This window comes from Meriones unguiculatus, chromosome 12, assembly GCF_030254825.1.
Source record: "Meriones unguiculatus strain TT.TT164.6M chromosome 12, Bangor_MerUng_6.1, whole genome shotgun sequence".
Lineage (NCBI taxonomy): Eukaryota > Metazoa > Chordata > Mammalia > Rodentia > Muridae > Meriones > Meriones unguiculatus.
The window spans coordinates 33,475,462-33,497,926 of record NC_083360.1 but is presented as its reverse complement, the minus strand read 5'-3'; the positions used below and the strand labels follow the sequence as shown (position 1 = coordinate 33,497,926).

At 50.3% G+C, this 22,465-nt stretch overlaps 1 protein-coding gene and 1 long non-coding RNA gene across 6 annotated transcripts in view; one reads left to right on the top strand and one right to left on the bottom strand.

The window, feature by feature from the left end:
* Emid1 (EMI domain containing 1) overlaps positions 1 to 22,465 on the top strand; it is a 43,379-nt gene that overhangs the window by 14,813 nt on the left and 6,101 nt on the right. For 4 of the 5 annotated variants that reach the window (XR_009585109.1, XM_021632753.2, XM_021632751.2 and 1 more), the window contains exons 4-13: positions 1,407 to 1,484; positions 2,405 to 2,466; positions 4,392 to 4,497; positions 4,852 to 4,941; positions 5,607 to 5,753; positions 6,371 to 6,469; positions 6,598 to 6,650; positions 7,007 to 7,069; positions 7,171 to 7,215; positions 17,616 to 17,660. Coding sequence is in view for 4 of the 5 variants with exons in the window: in XM_021632753.2 (XP_021488428.1) it covers positions 1,407 to 1,484; positions 2,405 to 2,466; positions 4,392 to 4,497; positions 4,852 to 4,941; positions 5,607 to 5,753; positions 6,371 to 6,469; positions 6,598 to 6,650; positions 7,007 to 7,069; positions 7,171 to 7,215; positions 17,616 to 17,660 (788 nt within the window). In the remaining variant the exon portion in view is untranslated. Of the gene's footprint in view, positions 1 to 1,406; positions 1,485 to 2,404; positions 2,467 to 4,391; positions 4,498 to 4,851; positions 4,942 to 5,606; positions 5,754 to 6,370; positions 6,470 to 6,597; positions 6,651 to 7,006; positions 7,070 to 7,170; positions 7,216 to 7,253; positions 7,398 to 17,615; positions 17,661 to 22,465 lie in introns of those variants that run through there. The other variant, XM_060365594.1, reaches the window with a different exon arrangement.
* LOC132646810 (uncharacterized) lies at positions 16,421 to 19,401 on the bottom strand. The gene is made up of 3 exons (XR_009585110.1): positions 19,275 to 19,401; positions 17,976 to 18,138; positions 16,421 to 16,535 (listed from the first exon to the last, which is right to left on the bottom strand). It is a non-coding gene; the product is annotated as an uncharacterized LOC132646810 (long non-coding RNA).

Below are 22,465 nucleotides of genomic sequence, written 5' to 3'. Positions count from 1 at the left end.
CAGTGGCAAAAACAAAACAAAACATATGTGCAGGAATGGTGTGTGTGTGTGTGTGTGTGTGAGAGAGAGAGAGAGAGAGAGAGAGAGAGAGAGTTAGCTGTGGTGGCTGCCTCTTGGAGAGTTGGGCTGGGCCTTGGGGCACAAGGCCTGCTTCACAGTGGAATCTCCCCTCGGGCAGCCCCTCCTCCATCATTGTCCAGGGCTGTAAACCCCCATCCTGTATCCCGTAGGATGTACAGGACCCGTAACCCCTGTACCTGAGCAAATTGCAGGCTCCTAGGACTGTTAGGGAAATCTCCCAGCCTGAGTAAAAATTCGTGTGCACGCTGGGTCCCCGGGCAGAGCCAAGCAGCCTCCCTGCTGGGGGCTGGCCAGAGACACCCGTCTGATCCGCATTGCCGGCGCCTCTCGCTGCCTGCCTCAGCCCACAGCCCTTGTCCGTGCAGCCAAGCTGGTGCCTTATTTGGGTCTCGTCTCCCCCCAACATGACACTTCATGGCCTTAAAAGGCAGGCGCAGGGGGCTGAGGAGGGCAGTTACCACTGCTGGCTGGAGGGCCCCTCCAGCTGTGCCCTCAGCCCTTGGCTTGGCTGGCCAGGCCCTCCAGCTGTGTGGGAAACCGGGCCCAAGAAATCAGCCCAGCCAGGCTGGGTGATGGTTCTGGGTGCGGAGTGGGTAGGCTCCTGGAATGGGCAGCCGGCCTCCCTTTGGCTTTCATTTAAGTCACTTCAGTCCTTCCTGACCAAGTGGGCTGTGAAGGAAGCGTCCACTGGGGACCTGAGCCCTGCATGTGCACTGGAGACCCTCTGCACACAGCGCCCTCTCCTGGCCTTGCTCTTCCATTTTACAGATGGCAGGTCCAAAGAAGACCCATCACACAGATGAATAAATAGAGGAGCTGGGACCTGAGCTTGTCTGCTACTCTAAACTCTTAGCTCTGTCACTAGCTGGGGTCACTGGGGAGGTGTTTAACCTTAGGTGTGGTCCTCGTGGATGGTAGCCCCTCTCCCCAGCCTTGTCTGTCTCTGCCTCCTTATTGCTGGGTCCCACCTCCCTGTGCCTCTCTCTGCATTAAGGGGGAGCAGAGATCAGGATGCAGTAGCTCATGCCTGAAATCCCAGCACTCGGGGAAGCAGAAACAAACAGATCTCTGTGAGTTCTAGGCTAGCCTGGTCTACAAAGTGAGTCCAGGACAGGCAAGGCTACACAGAGAAAACCTGTCTCGAAAAACCAACATATATGTACTATATGTGTGTGTGTGTGTGTGTGTGTGTGTGTGTGTGTGTGTGTGTTGTGTGTGTGTATACACAAAGGTCCATACTGGGGTAACAGCATCACGAAGGCTGTCACACCAGGCAAGGCTAGCTCAAGTCAGCAGCCTCTTAGCTCGCTGTCCCTCCGTTGCAGGCTCCCCTGGCTTCCTGGAGCCCACGTGGTCAGGCAGCACCATGCGACGGATGTCACTGCGGCCCACAGGCTTCTCAGGTGGGTCCTGGGGCAGCCTCTTGGGGGCCTCTGGGCTGGAGGAGATCTAAGGTGGACCCAGGGCAGTGTGGCAGTTGTCTCTGGAAGCCAGTTGGGTCCAGAAGTAGAGGGTCAAGGGTAACACTGCGTTACCTCATCCCCTGGACAGCCTCAAGGCAGAGGTACCCAGAGGAGTGTCCGAATTGGGCCAGCCACACTGAGACCTGTGACCGCTGGATTTTTGTAGTTACAGGTCCAACCTCTCAGTTTCCCTTCTGTACTAAACTCTGCTTTTCGGGGGTGCCTGAGGCCTAAGCTGGATGTTTTCAAACCTCACAGCTGCCCACAGGGCCCAGAAGACCTTGCTGCATCCTTTCGAGAGTAGGAAACGGAGGGTCGAGTGGAGTCTTGCCCTGCCCAAGGTGCCATAGCCAGGAGTGGACAGTGCCGGTGCCTGGGTCCTCTGAGCTGTGTAGGTTACTGTGTGAGGCGCTTGCACCTTGTCACAAACTCTGGTGCCTCCCGTGTGCCGCTCCTGTGACACACAGGGATACAGCGATGGCCAGAGAAGCTGGGATGTGGCTCTTTGACACAGCCAGAAAATGTTATCTGGGAGGCTAGCATCATCCAAACTGTGGTCTGTTGGTCCTCAGAGCTGGTAGGCCTAGGCTTCACCCCCTGCCCGGTAGGAAACAGGATTTCCTGCCTGCCACTCTGAGGATGGGATCATTTGGATCCCTAGACCGCAGAACCAGGGCCCCAGAGCCTATGCTGGAGAAAAGCTCCTCTCTGAGAACTCTGGAATAGAAGGGGTGTCGTCCGCCTGGCCTGCAGCGACTCTGCAGCTCAGCCCCATGCAACTCCCCCCCCACACACAGATTATCAGGGGTGACGCCTGTAAGCAGACCTGGCCTCAGCCCCAGCCTTCCCCCTCCCCACAGGTTGTCTCAACTGCAGCAAAGTGTCTGAGCTGACGGAAAGACTGAAGGTGCTGGAGTCCAAGGTGGGTGAGCACCCCTCTTGCCCTGGGCCTCGGAGATGCTAGCCTCCCCTACTCCTTCCGTGCCCCCACCCCACCCTCTGAGCTTCCACCTTCAGGGCAACTCCTGGGTTGGGCAGGCTGTTTTCCAGCAGGCATGGCCCAGCGTCCATCAGCTCCTCTGCCCCTCAGGTGCCTTCCCCATGAAACTGGGGCATAGCCCTACAGCCTGGCACACCACCCATCCAGGAGGCCGGGAGGCCCCTCCCGTGAAGCCCGGTCTCAGCCAGAGAAGCCAAGACACATTCCAGACCCTGCCTGCCTCTGACCTTTACCCTTTATCCTGCCCCTCCATACCATCTTCCAGTGTGAAAATGAGATGCCCATTACACATCTCAAGTTATATCAAGATAAGGTTTTAAAGAGTCAGCCAGGCTCATGCCTGTAATCCCAGCACTCGGGGAGGCAGAGGCAGGTGGATCTCTGTGAGTTCAAGGCCAGCCTGGTCTACAAAGTGAGTCCAGGACAGTCAAGGCCACACTGAGAAACCCTGTCTTGGGGGAAAAAATAAATAAAAAACCAAAACTAAAACAACAACAACAAAAGGTTTTTAAAGTTGCAAAATAAGACAATAAACAAGATTCTGAATTTAGAATCAGAAAAACCTCAGAAATCCAGAAAACTATTTACAAAGACTAACTGTGTCCCAGAGAGAAAACTGTCAGCTTTCAAGGCAGGGTCTCACTGTGTAGCCCAGGCTGGCCTGAAACTCTATATAAACCATAGACCATCTGGTCTCCAACTCAATATTCACCGTTTTTTGTTGGGTTTTTGCTTGTTTGTTTTTGTTTGTTTTTTTTTTATTTGGTGTTTTGAGACAGGGTTTTTTTTGTGTAGCCTTGACTGTCCTGCACTCACTCTGTAGACCAGGCTGGCCTTGAACTTCCAGAGATCTGCCTGCCCCTGCCTCCCTGAGTGCTGGGATTAAAGGCATGTGCCACAACCTCCTGGTTACCACTTTAAAAAATTGTGCTTATTTGTGTTCAATGGCGTGTGAGTGCCACACTGCGGAGGCCAAAGGACAATTTGGGGTGTTCTTCTCTTTTACTGTGTGGGTCCCTGGAATTGAACTCGGCTCCTTAGTCTCAGCTGTAGGAGCTTTAGCTGGCTGGACTGGCTCACTGGCCCTAAGACATCTTTCTTCCAGGCTTTGTGAGCATGCACGGATACACACTGTGTCTCTGCTCTGTTATTCCCTCTGGGAACGTGTCCTGATCAGACATGAGGAAGTTCAGTAAAGTGTTAACTGTCACGGGGAGCGCTGCGAGCCAGCTCCCAGAAGGAGCCGTCACATAATTACAGGCCCTCTGCTGCGGGCACAGACCGTCGTCGGGGGCCATCTTTCCTTTTCCTGAGGGTTGGCCAGGAGCTCGGGGTACTTCCAGAATCTTCTTCATCCTGGGCCCTGTGTGGGTGTGGAGTGTCAGACCCTCCCAGTTTTCCCTGAAAAATCTCAGTGGTGTAGCACTGGCATTCAGGAGGCAGTGTGCTCAATCTTCAGCACACACGCTCACAGACACACACACACTCATACATACACACTCACACATGCTCACATACGACACCCATACACACTCGCTCAACACATCCACGCACACACATATTCACACACGCTCACAAACTCACACCCAGCTCCTCCCAGCCCCCCGACAGAGGGGCACACTGCTGTGCTGCCCATGGTCACGGAGCTCAACTGGGTGTCAGCGGCGGTGCGGAATGACTGTTCCACGGCGCAGACTAGGAATTGTGTGTCTTGAAGACCAGGTGCTTCTGATGACATTCTGGGCTCCACTCAACCGCTGGACCCCCAAGACCACCGCCTCCTGGCTGGACTGTCCTTAGTGAGTTCCTGGCACCCGCCCCATCTCTTTCTTCCTCTTCCTCCACAGGTGGCTGTGCTGAGCGTGTCCTCAATCCCAGCTGCCCCTGAGGACTCTGCCCTGCTCTGGGGTTCCCCAGGTGCCCAGGGCAGCCCTGGAGACGGAGGTCCGCGGGGTAAGGGGCAGGGCGGGGTGCCTACCCCCTTGGGATGTTTCAGGTAGAAGAAATGCCCCGAGTGACTCCTCAGGGCAGGGCTGGGTCTTCCCAGCTCTCTAGTGGATGTGACTGGAGGCACCTGGGACTCCCGAGCACTGGGGTCTGGGAAGCGGAAGTGAGTGGGTTCCATTTCAGGGAGGGGATCTAGCAGGGATGCTAACCCCTGCCTAAATTCTGGACCCAAGGTTTGCTAGGAGCTAGTGGGAGTGTGAGGGGTGCACAGCTACCTCAAGATAGTAGGAGCTGAGGGGCCAGGCCAGGGTGGGGGTCAAATGCAACCATAGAGGTCAAGTCCATGGTCTTTATCTGCAGACAGAGTTGATCCTTGGGAACTGCATGGGCCCACTGGTCCTAAGGGCGACACTGGCAGCGGGGGCCCAGTAAGGATGAGAGGCCCACCAGGTGAGTACCCATAGGCCTGCCTCCCAACTTTCTTCTTTTGTTTGTTTGTTTTGTATTGTATGTTTGTTTGAGACGGAGTTTCACTGTGTAACCTTGGCTGTCCTGGAGCTTGCTGTGTAGAGCAGGCTGACCTTGAACTCAGAGAGGTCCTCGGCTTCCCAAGTGGTAGGACAAAAGGCGTGCCCCCCCACCAGCTGGCTCTCTCCAGGTCCTGTGGGCATCCACCTGGGGACTCAGCGGATGCCTTCCCCAACACTGGCATAGTCAAGGCAGACAGGCCCATTCCACTCTCCTCTGCTCAGCAGCCCCCCAGTGGTGCCTGCTCATGCCTGAGCTGTGAAACCATCTTGGCCCACTTGGCTCATGCTCTTCTCTCAGCAGACCGTGAGCTGGGTGGGCACTGGGTGAAGCGAACCCAGTCTTTTGCCTCTAGGATGGGGCAAGAAACATCAGTGCCTAACCCCTCTGCTTCAGGTTCTGTGGAGCACAGTGGGTGCTCTGGGGCCCTACAGAAGGAAGCTAGAAGGGCTTGGCTGGGGTTGCTGGGTTCTTCCCTGTGACACTGGGCAAGAGGACAGGCCTGTGCACCTCAGAGCCTTTGTCCCCACTGCTCCAGACTTCCTTGTCCTGGCCTTCCCCACACCCAATCCCTGTTCTCACTGCAGGTCCACAGGGCCCCCCAGGACGCCCTGGCCAGACCGGAGCAGCGGGCGTCCCTGGAAAGATGGGCCCTCCAGGCCCTCCAGGGCCTCCTGGGCCCCCAGGGCTGCCAGCCCCTGTTGGGCCACCCCAGGCTCAGATCTCCCTGCATGGTAAGTCCCCCTGGGGTCCCAGTGGTTTGAGGTGGGGTGACTGAAGCCAGGGTAATCTGGCTTCCCCTGGTCCCTGTTGCCGTTCGTCAGGTGCCCTCTGTGTGCTGCTTGCACAGTCGTCACCCAGTTGCTCAGCAGGTGCTGCCATTCTCTGTCACAGAGAAGGGACACTGAGGCTAGAGAGGAAGGCCATGTGCCAAGCCCACACCCTGGGGAGAGGGGGAGAGGCTTCGGACCCACGTGCTCAGAATCACCTGGCCTCGGAGCTGGCTGCCACCCAGCCCTCAGAGAACTGTTGCAGACGGCAACAGTGCCAGCCTCTCGGGCTCTGTGATCCTCAGTGCGCAGCAGCCTGAAACAAGGTAGATGGTTGGTAAAAGGCAGCTTTTGCGATTACTCTCATTCAAGCAGCTTAACAGTAACAGGGTCGGCAAACGAGAGAGCCATTCTGGATGTCACCAGCTAGACCATGGTAGAACTGGAACACAGGTCTCCCTTCCTCTACCTGGCAACAGGTTCTCATGGCCTTATATGCGTCAGTCAGAGCCCGTGTGACGGGCGATGACTGATTGCCCACTCCCCCAGTTCCACACACTTGACTATCTTTCCTCTCCCAGGAGATCCATTACTGTCTAATACCTTCACTGAGACCGGCAGCCACTGGCCCCAAGGACCCACTGGGCCCCCAGGCCCTCCAGGCCCCCCGGGGCCCATGGGTAAGTTGGGTCCAGGCCTGGGAAAGGGAAGGAGTTGTTAAGAAGTAATGGCACCGGGCTGCTGGTATTGATGGGGACTGTCTTAGCCTTGTGGTCCTCTGTTCCTGAAGACATCCTGTTTTATTCAGGTCCTCCTGGACTTCCTGGCCCCACGGGTGCCCCTGGGAGTCCTGGACACATGGTAAGTCATTATCCACGTTCTTCCACCCGTGCGTAACTCCATTCACCCGCCTGTTCACCCATCCCTTCAGTGAGTGCTTTGACTTGCAAAGTGCTTTCCATAAATCTTAATTCACCCAACAAGTGTTACCCTCCCTTGAGGCCGAGAAAAGGCGGATTCTTCATGGCTGCAGCCAGCACAGGGGGTGGGGACGTCTCGCTCCAGAACTCTTTAACAGTCTGACCTGCCTGCTGCGCGCTGGGCATATGGGGAGGCCTGGGCCAGGCTGGGGCTCCCTCCCAGTTCCTGGCTCCCCACCCCTTGTCTACCCTGTCCTACCTACTTGAGCACAAGGCTGAGGCCCTCTCATTGTGCAGGGAACCCCAGGCCCTTCTGGACCCAAGGGAACCTCCGGCCACCCAGGAGAGAAGGGTGAGAGAGTGAGTACTCAGATGATGGGGGGGAGGGATTCTGGGGCGTGCAGGGTCCCTAGAGGATGGCTCTCACCAGCTAACTTACTTCTCTCACCCCTCTGATACAGGGGCTGCCTGGAGAACCTGGTCCCCAAGGTCTTATGGGGTTGCCGGTAAGTGACGCAAATCTGCTCTATGCCCACCCCTCCAGGACCCCATCAGCCCAAGCTCCTTGGACCCGGACGCCCCGTCCTCCTGTGTAATTCAGGACAGCCCCCCTCTGTCGGTTGCCGGGACCCATCATCTAGATTTTGTAGTCTGTCTTTCTGTGGCTCTGTATTCATTTCTTCCTAACCCTCCCTTTGTAAAGATTTAATCTTTATTTATTTTATTTTATAAAAATTGTTGTTTGCTTGCATTATTTATTTACGTGGGGGTGTCGGATCCTCTGGAACTAGAGTTACAGGCAGCTGTGAGCTGCCATGTGGGTGCTGGGAACTGAACCCTGGTCCCCTGGAAGAGCAGCCAGTGAGTGTTCTTAACCCCTGAGCCATCTCTGCAGCCCCTGTTCCTGTCTCTCTGGCTCTGTACTTCTCATTTTCATTCTCCATCTCTGAACGTAGATATGTCCTTTTCTCTCTCTACTGTAGCCAATTTTTGCTTTGTGTGTTTTGAGTCTTTGTTATTAAGCAGCTATGTGTTTAGGCTTTGCTTTTGTGGAATCAATATTTATATCTCTAGAATTTGCATCTTGACTTCTGCGTTGTTTGCTATTAAAGTAAGCATGCCAAGGCTGTAGCGCCATCTGTGTACGCCGGTGCCAGCGTATTTAAAGTGCATCCCTTGTAAGTAGCAGGAGCTTTGCATTTTTTCAGACAGTCTGCCATTTAGTTCACTGATATTTTCATTTATCTGCATAATTATCAATGGGCCTCTGAGTCCACCATCTGCAGTTGGTGTCTGCTTCTCCCATCTTTTTCAGTTCCTTTTCTTGCTGCCTTTTCTCTTAGTCACTGCCCTTCTTCTGAGCCTGCTCACTTGCCTTCTCCAGGATAGAGTAGCTTGGGATCCCCTGTAGCCAGGAATAGTCTTTCAGCAATCCCCGTTTGTGTTGATTTTTTTCACAGTTGCTAAGGACAGCGTTGTTCTTCCCTCGTCGCGTTTTACAGGAATTAACATAATGCTCCGTGTACTGTGTCAACTGTGAGTGTGCGTCAGTGCTCACGTAGATGAGTTCCGCTGCGTGTTGTTCCATTTCATCCTCTTCTCGAGCTGTCATTGCTCTGCACTCCACTCCTTCATATGTCATAAGCCCCTCAACTCTTTTAGAGGATGCTGAGAATTGAACCCAGGGTATTAGAGCAGGCGTTAGCAAGTGATCTATCATGAATCCTCATCCCAGGCCATCATCATCATCATCATCATCATCATCATCATCATCATCATCATCATCACTTTAAAGTCAGTTGGCTTTAAAAAAAATAAGATACAAATTTAAACACTACATATTCTGCAGCTGTAGTTTAAAAAACTATGATTTGAAAATATTACCCCCCCAAAAAAAAATCCTGCACCATATTGGCCATGTACTGATTTTTTTAAATGATCTTTTTTTTTTTTTTTTTTTTTTTTTTTTTTTTTTTTTTTCTGGTTACTGGGGATCAAATCCAGAGCTTTGTACATGCTCAGACAAGGACTCTGATCACTGAGCTACATCACTAGCCATCTTTTTATTAAGATTTAATTGTGTGTGTGTGTGTGTGTGTGTGTGTGTGTGTGTGTAGGGGAGTGGGGGTGGTCTACCCTTGGAGGCCAGAAGAGAATGTCACAAGTCAGTTGTGAGCCACCCAGCATGGGTACATCAGTTCTCCAGTCCAGTGCTCTTAACCACTGAGCCATCTCTCCAGCCCCTCCCCCTTTTTGAGACAGGATCTAACTAAATTGCTGTACTTTTCTATAGATTCAGATTTCTGTCTGTCCTGGTTAGAGTTCTGTTGCCGTGATTGATAAACATCCCAACAGAAAACAGCTTGGGGAAGGAAAGGAGTGTTGGCTTACAGGTTATAATAGTCCATCATTAAAGAAAGCCAGGGTATGAGCTTAAGGCAGGAACGAAAGCAGAGACCATGGAGGAATACGAGTTACTGGCTTGGTTTTCTTAAAATGATGACGCCAGCTTCCTGCTTAGGGGAAGCACTGCCCACCAAGGGCTGGACCCTGCTTTATCAATCAGCCATCAGAGTGAACCCCGAGACAGGCCACAGGCCAGGCTGATGGAGGCAGAGCCCTGCTTTATCAATCAGCCATCAGAGTGAACCCCGAGACAGGCCACAGGCCAGGCTGATGGAGGCAGTTCCTCAACTGAGCGTGCTTTCCAGGTGCTCCTAGTTTGTGTCACGTTGACAAGAAAAACTAACCGCTGTAATATCTGCTCGTATTTTTTTTTTAGCCTAAGGAGCACCCTTCAGCTTTTTTCACAGTACAAGTCTCTCACATACTCTAGCTAAACCTATTTTTAGGGGATGGTGCGTTGCTCAGTGTTAGAACTAACTCTTGTTTTGTGAGGCTCTGAGTTCAATCCACCGCATTGCAATCCATCCGTTAAGCAAGCTGGGTGGGCTGGCATATACCTACATTCCCAACACACGGGAGGCTGAGGCAGAAGGTTCAAGAGTTTGAGACCAGCTGGGGCTATGTAGTAAGTTCCAGGCCAGCACAGCCTACAGCCCCTGTGTTAAAAACAAACACACAAATACTGGGGCTGGGGAGATGGCTCAGCGCTTAAGAGCACTTGCTGCTCTTGCAGAGGATTGGACATGGTTCCCATCACCACGTGGCTTACAACCACCTGCAACTCCAGTTCTAGGGGATCCAGTGCCGCCTTCTGTCTCCACGGGCACTGCAGGCACACGGTGCGCGTTCATACATGCAAGCAAAACATTCATTACCATAAAATAAGAATTAAAAAACAATCAATAGTAAGATACTTTACAGGATCTCCACTATGTAGACCAGGTTGGCCTTGAACTCCAAAGATCTGCCTGTCTCTTCCTCTCAAGTGCTGGCATTAAAAGTATGCACCACTATGCCCAGCTAAGATACTCTTTATTATAGCTTAGTTTTTAAAAGGGGTTTTGTTTGTTTGTTTGTTTGTTTTTCAAGACAGGGTTTCTCTGTGTATCTCCAGCTGTCTTGGAACTCTCTCTCTCTCTCTCTCTGTAGACCAGGCTGGCTTGAACTCACAGAAATCTGCCTGCCTCTCCCTCCTGAGTGCTGGGATTAAAGGTGTGCACCACCACCACTGGACTTAAAAAGATATATTTTTAAAAGATTTTATTTATTTATTATATATATATGAATGCTCTATCTGCATGTACACCTGCAAGCCAAAAAAAGAGCATTAGAGGGTGTAGATGGTTGTGAGCCACCATGTGGGTGCTGGGAATTGAACTCAGGACCTCTGGAAGAGCAGACAGTGCTCTTAATCTCTCCAGCTCCCTAAAAGATATTTTGCTGGTTATAAGATTATATGTTGGCAATTTTAAGGCTTTGCTCTATGACCTTCTTGCTTACAGAGTTTCTCATGAGAAATTTAAATTGGTTGTCATTCTCTCTCTCTCTCTCTCTCTCTGTGTGTGTGTGTGTGTGTGTGTTACCCTTTGGCTTTTAAGATTTTCTCCTTAGCCTTAGTTTTCAATAGACATGGCTGTGATATGGCTGGATGTGATATTCTCTGTATCTAACCTGCTTTGGGTTCACTAAGATTCTCACTAAGATTCCTGAATCTTTAAAGTGTTAGTTTTGTTCATCATTTCCCCTGATCATCTGTAAATAGACATAGTAACAATGTACATGGGAAATTTTGGTGGAATCTCTTCCACCTTTACAGGCAGCAGTGACGAGTGACAGGGACACATAAATTAGGCACGGCAGTGTGAATCCACAATCCCTGCACTCAGGAGGTGGAGACAGGAGGATCAGAAGTTCAAGATCATTCTCAGCATCATAGTGACCGTGAGGCCAGCACGGGATACACAGGACCCTGCTGAAAACATCAGAAAAGCTGCCAAAGTGTCTTGCAAAGTAGCTGTTCCGTAGTGCCTTCCGTCTTAGTTCTACTGCTATGACATCATGGCCAAGACCACCTAAAAGAGAAAGCATTTAACTGAGAACTTCCTCACTGTTTTACAGAGTTACTCCGTTATCATCCCGCAGGGAACATAGCAGCAGGCAGGCATGGTGCTGGAGCAGTAGCCGAGAGCTTTCCACCCTGATCCAGGCAGTGGGCAGAAAGAGAGCCGGCCTGCTGTGGGCTCTTAAAACCTCAGAGCCCACCCTAGTGACACACGTCCCCCAGCAAGACCACGCCCACTCCCAAAAGGCCACACCTCCCAGTCCTTCCCAAACACTTCCACTAACTAGTGACCCAGCATTCAAATGCATGACCCTATGGGGACCATTCTCCCTCAAACCACACCAAGTCCTCACAGCAGTGAATGAGAGTTGTGTCTTCCTGCATCCTCACCTCCACTTGGTGTTTGTCATTAGGTATTTTGGCCGTTCTGATAGGTGTGCAGTACTGTTTCATTGGGAAGGTGTTTTGTTATTGTTTTGGTTTGGTCCAGGCTGTCCTCAAGCTCGAGAGATTCTCCTGCCTCAGCCTCCTGAGTGCAGGGATTGCGGGTCTGTCACCACGGGCTAGCCTGGGCGTTTGCTGTGTTTGATCTCACTGCCATTTTAATCTGCAGTTCCCTGATGACACTGACCAGGGCCAGCCTTTCATGTGTTCACGAGTGCCTTTGCCTTTCGTTGTGATTGTGCTGTTTATGTCTTCTGACCATTTCTCTTCTCTTTGTGTTTTTGTGTTTGTTGTTGTTGCTGTTTGAGACAGTCTTTCTGTGTAGCCCTGGATGTTGGGAACTTGCTATGAAGGCCAGGCTAGTCCTTCACTAACAGAGATACTACTGCCTCTGCCTCCCAAGTGCTGAGATTAAAGGCGTGTACCACCACTCTGGGCAATGATGATGATGATAATAATAATAATAATGATAATATATAAATTTCAAATTCCAGTTTACTGCTAGCATGCACAATCTTCTGTGTATTAACATGTATCATTGAGGTAATAGCAAATTAGTTCTGGGAACATTTTTATTAGTTCAGATTTTCTACATAGATGAATCAAATCATGCACAAAAACAATTGTTTGGCAAATCCATATAGTTTGTATTTCCTCTTCTTATTTTAATGCATTCGCTAGCACTTCCAGTAAGTACTGTGTTGAAAGGCAATGGTAAGAGAGGGGCATCCTTGCCTTCTTTTTCTTTCCTTTCTTTTATTCTTTTATTTATTTATTTATTTGAGACAGGGTCTCTCTGTATAGCCTTGGATATCTGGAACTTGCTGTGTAGCCCTTGATGGCTCCCAACTCACAGAAATCCACCCAAATGTCTTTTGTCTTTGACCCCAGTACCCAGAGGCAGAGGCAGGCAGATCTCTGCGGTCTCATAAAGTGTTGGGGACCTGGGCCGCAGCACAGTGGCAGAGCATAAGCGCAGCATGCTTGAGTGCTTGGTGACCCCAAAACATGAGTTAGGAAGCACTCTCTATGCTTCCGAAAGGAGCCAGGGAAGTTCCGATACTCCTCCTTAAGCTCTTGTTTGTTTTTTTAGATTTATTTTATTTATTATGTATGCAGCATTCTGCCTGTGGGCCAGAAGAGGGCACCAGATCTCATTCTAGATGGCTGGGAGCACCATGTGGTTGCTGGGAATTGAACTCGGGACCTCTGGGAAGAGCAGTGTTCTATTATTATTATTATTATTATTATTATTATTATTATTATTATTACAATTTATTCACTTTGTATCCCAGCTGTAGCTTCCTCCCCCTTCTCCATGCATGCCCTTCTCCCAGTCCACTGATAGGGAAGGTCTACCTCCCCTTCCCTCTGACCCTAGCCTATCAGGTCTCATCAAGACTGGTTGTATTGTCTTCCTCTGTGGTCTGGTAAGGCTGTTCCCCCTCAGGGGGAGGTGATCAAAGAGCCAGCCACTGAGTTCATGTCAGACACAGTCCCTGTTCCCATTCTAGAGACTGAGCTGCCATGAGCTACATCTGTGCAGGGGTTCTAGGTTATCTCCATAAATGGTCCTTGGTTGGAGTATCAGTCTCAGAAAAGACCCCTGGGCCCAGATTTTTTGGTTCTGTTGCTCTCCTTGTGGAGCTCCTGTCCACTCAAGGTTTTTGTGTCTCCTCCTTCTTTCATAAGATTCCCTGTACTCTGCCCAAAGTCTCAGCATCTGCTTCAATACCCTGCTGAGTAGAGTCTTTCAGAGGCTCTCTGTGCTAAGCTCCTGTCCTGTTCCTCGTTTTCTCCCTCTTCTGATATCTATCGCATTTGCCTTTCTGAATGAGGATTGAACATCTTACCCAGGGTCCTCCTTCTTGCTTAGCTTCTTTAGGTGTACAGATTTTAGTATGTTTATCTTATATTTTATGTCAAATATCCACTTATAAGTGAGTATATACCATGTGTGTCTTTCTGCTTCTGGGATACCTCACTCAGGATGATATTTTCTAGTTCCTACCATTTGCCTGCAGATTTCATGATTTCCCTGTTTTTAATTGCTGGGTAGTACCCCATTGTGTAAATGTACCACAGTTTCTATACCTATTTCTCAATTGAGGGACATCTGGGTTGTTTCTAGATTCTGGCTATTATGAATAAAGCTGCTACGAACATGGTTGAGCAAATGTCCTTGTTGTATACTTGAGCATATTTTGGATATATGCCTAGGAGTTGGTATAGCTGGATCTTGAGGTAGCACTAGTCCTAATTGTCTGCGAAAGCGCCAGATTGATTTCCAAAGTGGTTGTACAAGTTTATTTCCACCAGCACTGGAGGAGGGTTCCCCTTTCTCCACAACCTCTCCAGCATGTGTTGTCTCTTGAGTTTTTGATCTGAGCCATTCTAATGGGTGTAAGGTGAAATCTCAGGGTGGTTTTGATTTGCATCTCCCTGATGACTAAGGACATTCAACATTTCTTTAAGTGTTTCTCTGCCATTCTATATTCCTCTACAGAGAATTCTCTGTTTATCCCTGTACCCCATTTTTTAATTGGACTACTTGGTTTATTGGTGTTTAACTTCTTGAGTTCATATATATATATATATATTCTGGTATTATATATATAATATATATATAATATCAGTCCTCTGTCAGATAGAGGGTTAGTGAAGATCCTTTCCCAGTCTGTAGGCTGTCATTTTGTTCTGATGACAGTGTCCTTTGCTTTACAGAAGCTTTTCAGTATTATGAGGTCCCATTTATTGATTGTTGATCTTAGAGCCTGTGCTGTTGGAGTTCTCTTCAGGAAGTTGTCTCCTGTGCCAATGAGTTCAAGGAAGAGCAGTGTTCTTAACCTCTGAGCCATCTCTCCAGCGCCCTCCTCTTTAAGCTCTTAATAGAATTCAATAGCAACTTTATCTGCACCCAGAACTTTCTGTTTTGAAAGGTTATTATCAATTTAATTTTTTTTTTTTTTTGGTGGAGGTGGGTCTTGACAGGGAGACAGGGTTCTCTGTGTAGCCCTGTCTGCCCTGGAACTCTCCCCATAGACCAGGCTGACCTTAAACTCAGAGATCTGCCGGCCTCTGCCTCCTGAGTGCTCCTGAGGATTAAAGGCGTGTGCCACTGCTGCCCGTCCAAGTTTGGTTTGTTTTTTGAGACAAAGATTTTCTATATAGGCCTGGCTAGCCTGGTACTCACTCAAACTGGCCTCCAGTTTCTGGCAATCCTTCTGCCTTGGCCTCCACAGCAACAGAATGTTCTGTCATATTTCAAAATGGTTCCTTTTCTCCCTTCTGTTCTCAGGTGTTCACTAGGAAGGTTTGGGTAGAAGTCTTTGACATGAAACTCACAAAGTTCTGTGATTGGGACCCACTGAACCAGAGGCTTCTCTGGCACAGTTAGGACCCCAGCTCTGGTTCCTGTGGGTCTCTGGCACAGTTAGGACCCCAGCTCTGGTTCCTGTGGGTCTCTGGTACAATTAGGTCCCTCAGCTCTGGTTCCTGTGGGTCTCTGGTACAATTAGGTCCCTCAGCTCTGGTTCCTGTGGGTCTCTGGTACAGTTAGGTCCCTCAGCTCTGGTTCCTGTGAATCTCTGCTCTTGTGCAGAACAAGAGATGAACCTTGTTATTTCCTTGCTTTCTCTCCAGGGCCAGGGGCAGTTTGCCTGTGTGCTCACCTTTCTGACAGACATTATAGAAGTTCCTGCCAGGAGTGGAGGCTCACACCTGTAATCCCAGTTCTCAAGAAGCAGAGAGCCTGGGTTATACAATGAGGCGCCTTGTCTCAAAAAAAAAAAAAAAAAAAAAAAAAATTAAAAAAAAAATCATTCCATACCCCCCCTTTTAAGGTATTAGGATGGCATGGCCACTTCCAAGTTCTGTCCCACATTTGGATCCTAGAGGTATATTTTGTTTGTTTTGAAATCAGTTTTGAAGAAAGACAGTGGGTCAATGGGAAATGTTCTTTGCCAGTTCCAGTGCTGGCCTGGAGCCCTGTGCCTCATCCTTAGGGAGCGTGAGCCTGTCAAACAGATTCCCCAGCCCAGGTTTTCAAAGCGTCCTCCCCACCTCCTTTTCCGCCTCAGTTTAAATTAGCTTTTCTTAAAAGCTTTTTTTGTACAATCTTCCATTCGTTTTATCTAATGGAATTTTTACATTTTTATCACAGTTTGTTTATTTTGTGCATGTGTGCACATAACACACACACACACACACACACACACACACGCTGTGGCACACATGGAGACCAGAGGACAACTTGAAGTGGTTGATCCTCCCCTTCATCGTGTGCGTCCAGAAGCTGAGCTCAGGTCCTCATGGTCAATGGCGAGTGCCCTTACCTGCTGAGCCACCTCACTGGCCCCATGGCTAATGAAATTTTATTTTCAAGATTTCCATTTGATTGTTAAAAACTATGTCCCCTAATGTTCTCCACCTTGTCGCATAGCGTATCCAGACGGTTCATTCGGTTCCCAGCACCCACGTCAGACAGCTCACAACTGCCTGTGCAGCTCCAGGGATCCCACACCCTCTTCCGGCTTCTAGTGTCATCTCCACTCATGTGCACATAGTCTTTAAAAAAAGTTTTCAAGCCAGGTGCTGTGGTGCACGCCTGTAATCCCAGCACTCAGGGAGGCAGAGGCAGGCAGATCTCTGCGAGTACGAGGCCAGCCTGGTCTACAAAATGAGTCCATGACAGCCAAGGCTATACAGAGAAACCCTGTCTGAAAAAAAACAAAACAAAAAAAAAATTTTTTTAATCTTTAAAAATTTTCAAAAGTTTTTCACTTTATTTACTATTGTTTTGTGTGTTGATAGTGAGGCATCCATGGAAGACAAGGCAGATTGCAGGAGTCGACTCTTCCACCGATCCTCTCAGACTTGCCCGGGTTTGCTGGATCGTTCAATGGTCTAGAATAGCTGTTACAGACATTTTATTCATTTTTTAAGATTTCTTTTTATGTGTATGAGAGCTTTGCCTGTATGTCTGTCTGTGTACTACATGCATGGCTGCTGCCTGCTGAGGGTGTCGGATCCCCTGGAACTGGAGTTACAGATGGTTGTGATCTACCATGTGGGTTTGGGGAGTTGCACCTGGGTCCTCTGCCAGAGCAACAAGTGCTCGTAACCAATGAGCCATCTCTCAGCCCTGTCACGGATATTTTAGATACATAGTCTCCTGCTTACACCTAGTATGCTATGGATCTGTTTCTGTTGACTGATTTTTCTCTTACATGTCTACCACATTTCCTGTTGTCTTTTTTTTCTCTCCATATAGCTAGTGATTTTCAGATGCTTCATTGGATGAGAGGGGTATTGCCTGAGGAGCTCCATTCTAGCTTTTCTCTTTCTTTCTTTCTTTCTTTCTTTCTTTCTTTCTTTCTTTCTTTCCTTCCTTCCTTCCTTCCTTCCTTCCTTCCTTCTTTCTTTCTTTCTTTCTTTCTTCCTTTCTTTTTTTCCTAGACAGGGTTTCTCTGTGTAGCCTTGGCTGTCTGAACTCGCTCTGTAGACCAGGCTGGCCTGGAATGCACAGAGATCCACCTGCCTCTGCCTCCCCAGTGCCGGGATTGCAGGCGTGCCCCGCCACGTCCGGCTCATTCTGTTATTTTCTTGAGAAGTGCTAAGTGCCCCAGGACAGCTAGGTTAGAGATGGGTACCTCACTCTTTCAGAAATTTAGCCATTTTGGTTTTGTTCTTGGTCCTAGAAGAATTCCCTAGCCCTGGCATGTGTTCCTTATTTTAAGGCCTGGGTTTCTGCAGTTCCAGGAGAAAGCACTGGGTATTTCCAAACTCTGCCGCCTGTGTGACGGGGCAGACTCAATCAACTGGACTCTATCCTGGGCTCCCTGTGCCTCCCCCCAAGGGTGGAACCCAGGAACTCACATGTCCTGGGCAATGCTCTGCCACTGTCGTCAGGTTTCTGTGAGCCTTTCTCCCTCACGCCGCCCCCCTCTTGCTCTCCTCCTACCCTTCCTTACTTCTGTCTCTGACTCATTTCAGGGAGAGCCAGGCCCCAAAGGAGACCCTGGTGAGAAGAGCCACTGGGTAAGCCACAGCCCTGCACCTGCTTCCCCTCTCCTGCCCTGCTCCTTCCTGCTTCCCCCACCCCATCCCTGCCTCCTGCTGCCTCTACCTGCTTCCCCCTGCCCTCCCCTGCCACTCTGGGGGTGGTTAAGGAAATAATTCTCTCACCAGTAGATCCTGGGATGGAGGATGTCCTAGTCCTATGCTACAGGAGCCCTGCTCCCATACCCTTCCCCGGCCCTCCCTGCTAGCCAGGGCAGCCCTTCTAGCAGACTACACCCCCCTCGCTCCCCACCCCCATACTCACTGTCTCTGCCTCTGTTTTCACCCACTCACCCTCTGTAGCCTTTCCAGGCCAAAGTGGCTTGGCCTGTTCCTGCTGGGCAGTTTAGGTGACCCAAGCCAGACTGCATCTCCACTTCCGTGGTCCCTCCTGTCAAAGGTTCTGGCTTTGTCCTGTCGTCCACAGAAGAAAGGGAAACCTGAAGGCAGCATCCACCTAAAATAGAAAAGGGACCTTAGGATAGTCATGGAACAAAAAAGAGACACACAAGGGAGCCGTGATTCAAAGGACTGGGGACCTAGAAACCAACAAACACATGGAGAGTCCAGGAAGCTTGGGAAGGGAAACCTTGAAACCACTATGTGTATGTTTGACATGGTGAATGAGGTCAGGAGACCTAACTCTGCTCTGCCCAAAAGATCTGTAATAGGTGCCTCACGTACCTCACGTGACCCACCGTGGAAGCCTAGAAACTGTGGTGTGGAAAGAGAACTGCAGAGAGCGAGATAACGTGATCTAGACGCCACCATACGAAGCAAACTGTGAGCCACAGAAAGGGAGACCTGGGAGATGTCACATACATGGCAGATGTGGAGCAGATGGGAAGAGAGGCCTAGAAATCCCATAGTCCGCGACCTCAGCATGCTTGTGGGGGCCTGGGAGGCTTCGAGAGCAGTGGAGATCACTGATGAGCAGAGTTGTGGCCTAGAACTCTACTCTGGCTAAGGACACACAAGAAGGAAGGAAGGAAAGGAAGGAAGGAAGGAAGGAAGGAAGGAAGGAAGGAAGGAAGGAAGGAAGGAAGCCTAGAACCTTCCATGCCTGTAGCCTCAGGTGCACGCGTTGGCAACCATTGCTAACGTGGGAAGCACTTGGAAAATAGGGAGGGTGGGGGTAAACATTCCTACAGAGAGGCAGCCTGGGCACTCTTCAGAAGGTAGCGTCATGCTTTCCTTCCTGTCGTCCCTGAGAGCCACTGGTGAGGGTGTGGCCCGCACTAGCCGCCAACCTTGTCTTCTGTTTGTGGTCATGGAGTGAGTGATGGATACAGCCGTGGTAGTCCTCGCCCTGCACGAGTCCACCTCCGTGAGCCCCGTGACTTCTAGGGGCCCTGCTACCTCTCCCGGATGCTTGCTTCCCCGCCCTCATCCATCCACTCACTCCCTGTGGCACCTGGCCTTTGACAGTGTCGATGTGCAGGGAGAATAACCCTCTGCCTTCCCTAGGCCCCTCACTCTCCCAGAGACTCTGGGTGAGAAAACAGGTCACGCCTTGAACCCAGGACCCACCGGTGGGAGGGACCCCCAAGAGGTAGCAGGACCCCTCCCTGCCCCCCTCCCTCCTTTCATCACCTGTACTTCTGCCCCTGCTTGCTGCCTGAGAGTGGGTTCGCTGGGCAGGAGATGCATGCGGCTTCCAGGCTGAGGGCCCAGCTCTGTTGGAGGTAGGTAGGGATCCTGGCGCCCGGTAGAGCGGAGTGGAAACGTCCTCCTTTGGAGGACTACCGACACACTTCACCTACCGGTGCCCCCTAGGGGCCATGCAGCTTCGGAGCGGCTTGCCAAGTTTAGCTGTGGCTCAGCAGTGTCACCATGTGGTCACAGTCATGTACTGCAGGAGCCCAGTTAAGAGGCAAGCAAGCCTTCATCCCTTATTCAGACAGGGAAACTGAGGACACACTCCGCAGAGCAAACTGGTGGCAAAGTGGGACCAGACGTGAAACAGGATAAGACATCTAAGTTCTCAGAGGGGCTAGAGAACCCATTACCGTTCCCTGAGCCTCTCTCTGCATGCCAGGCTCAGGGCTGGGCAGTATGCAGAGGAGCTCTGCAGACACAGACCCCAGGGCAAAACACCATGGTCAGCAGCCACAGGACAAAACAAACCTAGTTGTGGATGGGGCCGCGGTGGATTGGTGATGAAAAGAACCTAGCAGAGGGCCTGGGGTCGGAGTGGACAGAGTAGCAAGTGCTTGGATTGGCAGTTTGGCAGGCAGGAAGTGAGCGAGGACAGGGGCTCTCAGAAATGAGGAGGCCACATTAAGGAATTCCAACTTCGGTGGGTGGACACTGGGGCATCATTTAAGTATTTCTAAACTGGGAACCAGGAGTGGGTGGCTCACACGCATAACCTCAGCATTCAGATGGCTGAGGCAGAGGATTGCCGCAAGTTCAAAGCAAACCTGGGCTACAGAGTGAGAAACGGGAGGGTCTCAAAAACTTAAGAATTAGAGGGGGGGGGAACCATTTAAAGAATGCGAGGAACGGTATGGTCAGGTTTTTGTTTGAAAAGTGTGTTTCTGAATGCCAACTTTGAGAACAGATTGGGAACAGACAGACTAGAAGGCTGAGGGCATCCTGAGCGGAGACCACGTTGGTTAGGTGGAAGCAAGGGCAGGCAGCAAGGCAGACAGTTGTCGGTGGAGTCAGGGGACCCTGGGTGCTGCTTTGGCTTTGAAGGCAAGTAAAGAGTAGCAATGGGCCCAGTGTATAAGCCTGTAATCCCAGCTGCTCAGGAGGCTGAGACACAAGGACCCCAAGTTCAGGGCCAGGCTGGACAACTGAGTGAGATCTTGATGGAGAATATACTGAGAACACAAAGCTCAAAATAAACGAGAGGTGGGCTAGGGATGCAGCTCAGCGGTGGAGCACCTGCCTGGCATGTGCAAGGCTCCATCCCCACCACCATACATGTGAGAAACAAGTAAAGTGACAGGACTGGAGAGATGGCTCAGTGGTCAGGAGCACTTATGCTCTTCCTGAGGATCTGAGTTCGAGTCCCATGTGGCAGCTCACAGCAATTTGAACTCCTACCCCCAAGAGGGCTTCTGGCCTCTCTGGGCACTGCACACACATGGTTCACAAACATGCATGTGAGCACGAGTAAACTGCTCATACACATGAAAATATATACGAGCTTTAGCCAGGATCAGAGCAAGATTCCCACATTACAGTTTGTCACATTTCTGGTGGCTTTTAGCCTAGAATGTGCTTCCTGCTCCTCTCACTGGTGGTCTGTGAATGTCCTAGATTTGTCCACCTGCTTCTTCCCTAGGACATAAAGCTAAGCACTCTAAGCCCGTGCCTGGGACCTGGTGCCCTTTGATTGTACCTCATTGCTCCATCGTCCATGCTGGAACAGCTTCATAGTGCTTCTAAAGATTGACCTTCTAAAATGTTTTATTGTTGTTTTAAAGATTTATTATTTATAGTCTTCTGCCTGCATGTGATCCTGCATGCCAGAAGAGGGTACCAGATCTCACTAGAGATGGTTGTGAGCCACCATGTGGTTGCTGGGAATTGAACTCAGAACCTTTGGAAGAACAGCCAGTGCTCTTAACCACTGAGCCACCTCTCATTGCATGTTTATTCATGTGCATGGGGTGGGGGGCAGTGCCTGGATATTGGTGCCTAAAGAGGCCAGAAGAGGCCGATAGATTCCTGGGACCTGGAGTTATAGGAGATTGTGAGTTGCCCAGAGTGGGTGCTGGAACTCCAAACTTGGGCCCGTTGGAAGTGCAGCAATTGCTTAACCATTGAGCCATTTCTCCAGCCCTTAATCTCTCTCTCTCTCTCTCTCTCTCTCTCTGTATTATGCCTGGGTGTATACACATGTGTGGTTGTATGTGCCCATGTATCATCCTCTGCCCTATTCCCTTGTAATTGAACCTGAAAGCTATTATTTTTTCAGCTAGGCTGGCAGCCTTTCTCTATACCTGCCCAGTGCAGGGGTTAAACTAGGCTAGCCTTGACTTCGTAGGATCCACCTGCCTCTGCTTCCCCAGTGCCGGGATTAAAGATGTGCAGATGTGCGCCACCTCCTGGCTTGAGTGACTTTTTACGGGGATCCTGGGGCTCCTTATTCAGGTCCTCATTCTGGCTAGCCAGATGATCTTAGCACTGAGCCATCTCCCCAGCCCCAGGATCATCCTTTTCCACATCCTGCTCCCAGGACACTTGAAGAGGGATTACTTTGGCATGTGACCTATAGCGACCCCAGTACCCTGGGCTGAAACGGCAGTTTGGTGGCCCAAGAATAGCTCAATCTTTCTGATACAAACAGGACAGCTGGAGCATAAGGAATAGCCCCAGAGAATGAACAGACTCGAAGTAGATAGACTGGGAGGCCTCTCAGTTGCTTTGATGTTCTTGTGGAAAACCACTGCTTCAGAGGGTGGATGGTGAATCAAGGGTAGCAGCTCACAGCTGGAATTCTGGCATATGGAGTCTGAAGCAGAACCATTGTGAGGCTGAGGCCAACCTAGGCCACAGAGAGACAATATATCTCAAAGAAAACAAAAGTGGGGAGGAACTGGAGAGAGAGCAAGCATGAGGACCAGAGTTTGGATTCCAGGATCCACACGAAGGCTAGGTGGGCAGGGAACCCCCTCACCCCTGTCTCAATGGGCAGTGGTGGCACACGCCTTTAATCCCAGCACTAGAAAGGCAGGAGCTGGCGGATCTCTGGGAGTTCGAGGCTAGTCTAATCTATAACTCGAGTCCAGGACATCCAGGGATACACAGAGAAACCCTGTCTCAAAACA